Source organism: Chiloscyllium plagiosum, chromosome 1 (genome assembly GCF_004010195.1).
Source record: "Chiloscyllium plagiosum isolate BGI_BamShark_2017 chromosome 1, ASM401019v2, whole genome shotgun sequence".
NCBI lineage: Eukaryota > Metazoa > Chordata > Chondrichthyes > Orectolobiformes > Hemiscylliidae > Chiloscyllium > Chiloscyllium plagiosum.
The window spans coordinates 7308330-7314602 of record NC_057710.1 but is presented as its reverse complement, the minus strand read 5'-3'; the positions used below and the strand labels follow the sequence as shown (position 1 = coordinate 7314602).

General features: G+C 47.3%; 1 protein-coding gene across 4 annotated transcripts in view; it reads right to left on the bottom strand.

The window, feature by feature from the left end:
• Positions 1 to 5649, bottom strand: part of si:dkey-183c6.8 (protein O-GlcNAcase) — an 82392-nt gene extending 76743 nt beyond the window's left edge. For 2 of the 4 annotated variants that reach the window (XM_043692151.1, XM_043692241.1), the window contains exons 1-2: positions 4728 to 5641; positions 1449 to 1500 (exon numbers count right to left, since the gene is read on the bottom strand). In XM_043692151.1, coding sequence (XP_043548086.1) covers positions 1449 to 1500; positions 4728 to 4767 — 92 coding nt within the window. In that variant the 5' untranslated portion in view covers positions 4768 to 5641. Of the gene's footprint in view, positions 1 to 1448; positions 1501 to 4727 lie in introns of all 4 variants that reach the window. The other 2 variants (XM_043692605.1, XM_043692331.1) reach the window with 2 other exon arrangements.
• Between the last annotated feature and the right edge of the window lie 624 nt (positions 5650 to 6273).

Here is a 6273-nt window from a genome sequence, read left to right as displayed (position 1 = left end):
GCAGACACGGGGAGAACGTGCAAACTCCACACAGTCAGTCGCCTGAGGCGGGAAATGAACCCGGGTCTCTGGCGCTGTGAGGCAGCAGTGCTAACCACTGTGCCACCGTGCCACCCACATTTAGTTTTGCATCACATTGACACAGCGTCTAGCAAAGTCAACAAAACCATCAGAAAAAGGTTCAGTCAAAAGTCAGTCCATCTCATACCAGGAGCCTTGCACCGACAGAACTGTGGAAATGGTGAGGATTTCAAAACCATTCAGGGGGAGGTTGTTTCCACATCCACTTGCTTACCCGACTCAGCTGCCTACCAGTGACGAGATAACCCATAGCCCACCTGCTCCTCCAAATTTAGTGAATAAAATGGTTGCCTCCAAGTCAAACAGTTAGCATTGTATTGAGCTTCAACACGAGAGCCACTAAGGTGGATCCTGAAGATCTCTTGGTACTATTTCAAGAAAATGGCCCCCCCATGTCTTGTCCAATATTCATCACTTGAAAACAACACCCGAAAGACCCCATAACATTCCTCTCTCAGCTGTCAATCAGTGGGTGGCACACATGCCTCTGCACCAAAAGGTTTTGGGTTCGAGTCTCATTCCAGGAGTTGAGCACTGGGATCAAGTTGGCACAGCCATGCAGGACTGAAGGAGTGCTACACTGTTGGAGGTGCCATCTTTCAGGTAAGATTTTAAATCGAGGAGCCATCTGCCGCTTGGGCATGAGAGGGAGCATTGCCACCTGCCCATTCTCCTCCATGCCATTCACCATCCCGACTTGGAAATATATCGCTGTCCCTTCACTGTCGCTGCATAAAAATCCTGGAATTCACTTCCAAAGGGCATTGTGGAGATTGCTAAACTGAAGGCAGCTCACCACAACTTTCTCCAGGGCAACTAGGGATGGGCAATAACAGCCGACTCAGCCTAGCCAGCAAAGTCCACGTCCCATAAATTAATTTTTAAAGAATCAGTGACCGTATGTTCTTTGAGCAGAATGGTGATCAATAAATACAAGTATCTCTTTCACCTCACGGTGCCTTGTGGATCTTGCTGTGTATGTGACAGGACTCACAGTTGTCAACACAACAATGGGTCCTCCATTTCACAGCAGTTATCCACACAGCAACAAGAACTGAGTGATTGCCAGCTCGGTTTCCTTTAACACACCAGGTATCAAACAAGGAGACGTGTTCCAGTTCAGAGCCTGTAGCAGAAGTCCACTGGATCATCACACAGTGGGAACCCACTCTACTTCCCATGAGCAGCTGACTACACCATCTACTCACATTATTTAAAGGCTCCTGCCCCCCTTGGGCTACATTAACACAGTCATTGTAACTGGAGAACAATGTTGATTGAACACTGGGGTAAAAGCAAAGTTATGGTCAGGGATTAACAAATCCTAGAGTGTGTAATGTCAGCAGTCTAAATTCTGTCTACATTACCACTTGAACAGCACCATCCTCTGCTCCATGGACCATGGCCTGCCATAGAAACCTACACAGAGACAGAGATAAGAACTGGTTAACATTTCCCAGTGACAACAAAGAGTTAGAGGCACAGCTAGTCTAGCGGTTATTGTACTGGGCAGACCCACCTTGTGAGTTTAAATCTCAGAAGAGAAACTTGTGAAAATGTATTTGTTAACCTGCATTTAAGGGGAAGCAAGGTAAATACAGGAGAAAGACAACAATGGCAAAATGTTCCAACTGGGTTAAATGGAGCAAGGTGGAGGAAAATGATCCAGTTAAAGAGGCCGGTGTGTTTATTTTTCACGGAATGATATCGGATAAATAGCAGATAAACAGGCCGTGTGGGTCTTATTTCTCTGGTTGAGCTTTCTCCCACTTTTTCTGCAACTGAATCGATTATCATACACCATTTTTATTGCCTTCTCCATCAAATGCTTGTCTAAATTCCCTTCAAATACATCGATACTACCAAACTCCTGGGGTTTACCATTGACCAGAAGCTGAATTGGACTCACCATAGAAATACAATGGCTACAAGAACAGGTCAAAAACTAGGAATACTGCAGCAAGTAACTCACCTCCTGACTCCCCAAAGCCCGTCCATCATTTGCAAAGGCACAAGTCAGGAGTGTGATGGAATACTCCCCACTTGCCTGGATGGGTGCAGCTCCAACAACACTCAAGAAGTTTGATGACATCCTTGACTGTTTGACTTACCATCAATGCTATCTACCATCTTCAATATTCACTCCCTTGACCACCAACATAAGGTGACAGCAGTACGCACGATTTATAGGATACATTCCAGTAACTCACTACATTTCTTTAGACAGCACCTTCCAAACTCATGACCACTTCCATTTGGAAGGACAAGGGCAGTGGATATATGGGAACATCACCCACCTGGAAGTTCCCCTCCAATCCACTCACCATCCTGCCTTGGAAATATATTGTTGTTCCTTCAGTGTCACTAAGTTCTGAAATCCTTCCTTAATGATATCATGTCTACTTAATGGATTGCAGAAGTTCAAGGTTCAAGCTCATCACTACGTTCTCCAGGGGCAATTAGGGATAGTCAACAATTGCTGGGCCCAGCCAGCGATGCCAATGGAACAACAGCTCTTTGGTCACTAGTGCTCAAGCCACTACAGGGTAGCAAGAGTCAACTCCCGTTGAGATCAGCTGCTCTGGCAGGTTAGGGAAGATAGAGGGAGTCCCAGAATCTGGTGCAGTACCACTACTGTACCAGTCAGAGTGAATCTTAGAAGAAAGTTCATTCGATCCCCAGCGTAGCTTTTTGACACAATCAACCAATTCGCACCAATCCACTGCAGCTCTTTCCCCATTAACCTACAGATTTTACATTTCCAAGTATTTTGTCCAAATTCATACTAAAGCTCTTCTACCACCCTTTCAGGCTGCAATGTCCAGATCACTAACACTCAGCACCTAGACACTGTCCTCACCACAACTCTTGTTCTTTGGTCAATTGCTTCAGATCTATCTCTCCTGGTTACCCACATTTCAAACAAGGATATTACACATCTCTGGAGTAGGTGAGGCATCCTCATACACAGGTAGGCATACTACCATTGCATCATAAATGTTTAACCGAGGCTAAGCATTTTTAATTAACCTGTTCAGGGATATTATGACCTCCAGCGCAATTGGAACTGGTAGGGACACAAAGGACTGCAGAATTTCACCAAGGCTCCTCAGACATCACCTTCCAAACCCATGACTACTTACATCTGGATGGACAAAGACAGCAGGTACAAGGGAACACCACCTACAAGTTCCCCTCTGAAGTACTCACCATCCTGACTTGGAAATATATCGCCGTTCCTTTACTGTCACTGGGTCAAAATCCTGGAATTCCCTCCCTAAGGGGATTGTGGGTCACCCCACAGCAGGTGGACTGCAGCGGTTCAAGAAGGCAGCTCACCCCCACCTTCTCAAGGGCAACTAGGGACAGGCAATAAATGATGTGATGGCAACATTCCATGAATAAAACTAAACAATAATCTTTGGCAGGGCCAGTACTCGCAGGCAATAATGACTAGTCTTCCCAGCAACACTCACACCAATGAATAACATTTTATTTAGTTTAAGGGCAGCACGGTGGATCAGTGGTTAGCACTGCTGCCTCACAGCGCCAGGGACCCGGGTTGAAATCCCCCCTCGGGCAACAAAGATGTGCAGGTTAGGTGAATTGGCAATGCTAAATTGCCCGTAGCGTTAGGTGCATTAGTCAGGGGTGAATATAGGGGAATGGGTCTTGGTGGGTTGCTCTTCGGAGGGTCGGTGTGGACTTGTTGGGCCAAAGGGCCTGCTTCCACACTAGGGGAATCTATTCTAAAAACAGACGCCAAGCTCAATGTGATGATGTGGGTGCATCACCAAGCTCTCTGTCTCTGCCTCAGCTTCTACTAAACCTTAAGCCAAAACTGTCTTAGCTGCGTGGGAGGGGAGACACTGGGTGGGAGCGGGCAAGGGGGCCTTTCCTCCCTCTGACCACAAAAGGGATGGGAGATTTTCACATTCCTGGTGGGGAGGACATTCAGCCCATCCTGTCCTGTAACAGCTCCTGGGAAGAATCATCTCAGTTGCACCCTGCTCGTCGACATCACTGGCGAATTAATCATCTGCATTCTTTAGAAGGGTCACTGACTCCACGTGTAAACTAAGGGCCCGTCAGACAGGCTTCCTTGTTTACCAATTTGCCAAATTAATACAACAATGCCAAGGATTCCCATTGTCACGCAGTGCACTATGGTGTCGCTCTCTCTCTCTCTCATCAGATGGGGATTGCCAACTTTCACTGGCTGCATTCCTGGAGGTTTATCACATGATCTCTGTCAAACTGCTGCATCAGGTCAAACACCCTACCCCTGCCTTTAGGATTCTTGCCAATATTAAGCCAAGAAAACTTTAAAACAACAATAATGTTCTTAACCAATGTTAAAGCATCCCCCAAGTTCTATTTGCCAGCTGTGGCCAGTTTAAACTTTCATTCTTAGGGATTCCTGGACAGCACTTAAGTGCTGCCAGAGGGTAAAGGCCTCTCTCTTTTTCTCTCCGTCCCACATTTTAATTTAAGAGGCACAGCTTCAGTGTAAGGACACGGTGGAGGTAGTGCCAATGTTGGCTGCTGATGATAGGGCCTGCTCAATAAGCTCCCACTGCAGCTCTCAGGTTTATACAGCACGGGAAAACTGCAAGACATTCCGTTTGCCAGGAACTGTCACTGACCTTCCACAATCCCACATAGGAAAGGTAGCGTCTTCTCCATACCGCTCCAGCCACTGTCAGCTCCCTGAACTACTCTCACAGCAAAGGCAAGTGCAAGAAGAGGCGGGGGGGAAGGAAGGAGAGACAGGGAAGGAAGGAGGGACGGGAAAAGGAAAAGGGGGAAGGAGAGGAGGAGGAAAGAGGGAGGAGGGAGGAGGAAAGAGGGAGGAGGGAGAGTGAAATGCTGGGGAGGAGCTGATGGCACTTTAGCTGCTCAGGATTTGCATGAGACTGTGACTCCCTCTCAGGGATCTGTCTCCCTCCCTCGCTCTGTCTCTCACTCAATGTCTGAGTCTGTATTTCACCATCATTATCTCTATCTCTCTGTATTCCAGTCTTTCTTCTCCCTATCTCCCACCCCGTCTTTCTCTCTAAATATATCTACCTCTCTCTGTCTATTTCTGTCTCACTTCTGCTCCCCGACATTTACATCCGCCGTATCTATCTGTCTCCTTCCCTGCTTTTGTCTCCCTTCCTGTATCTGTGTCTGACTGTGTATACCTCCCTCTCTGTGTCTGTCTGTCTCCTCCCTGTCTCTGTCCCTCTCTCCTCTCTGTCTCTGTCCCTCTCTCCTCTGGGATCACAGGCGGGTGGAGCTGAAGTTGAAGCGAGTCTGTTCGGAGGCGGAAATCTGCTGAGTAACTCTTTAGTGACTGGCCCCGGACTCTCTCTGTGTCTCTGTCAGCCCACACTGTATCTATGAACACCGCACTAGCCTGACTTTCCTCAGTTTATCATCTCACACCGAGACCACCTGCAAAAACAAAGAAAAAAAAACTCAGGGATTGTCAGAAATATGAACGGATCTTGACCTCTGCAGATGTCTGCAATATCAAACTCTTTTAGAATAGCCCACCACAGGTTTGAACATGAGGGACTGGATATCCACTCGATTCAGGCACACCGAGTTAGTCAGCATTGATCTAAACATATTCAAGGGCTTCAGACTCCACTCCAGTGTCGTACTGAGGGAGTGCCACCCTGTCTCTCTCTCTCTCTCTCTGCCCCTCAGTGGGGTGTAAAAAGTTCCAGTTGACACTGTAAGAAGAGCAGGGGACAATTGTCCCCCAGCAAGGGCTAAAAATGAAGCCTCAACATATAGGGCCAACACAGTAACAGTGATCAGCTTGTACCAAAATAATCCCGCAGATGCTGGGAATCTGAAATATTATAAAAAGAATGTTAGAAAGCCTCACTGGAGACAAAGAAAACTGCAGATGCTGGAGATCAGAGTCGACGGTGGAAAAGCACAGCCGGTCAGGCAGCATCCGAGGAGCAGGAGAATCGACGCTTCGAGCGTAAGCTCTTCATCAGGGAGGAAGAAACCAGTTAATTTTCAGGTCATTAGACCATTGAGTTATGGTATTGCTGGATCAGTGGTGCTGGAAGAGCACAGCAGTTCAGGCAGCATCTAAGGAGCTTCGAAATCGACGTTTCGGGCAAAAGCCCTTCATCAAGAATAAAGGCAGAGAGCCTGAAGGGTGGAGAGATAAGTGAGAGGAGGGTG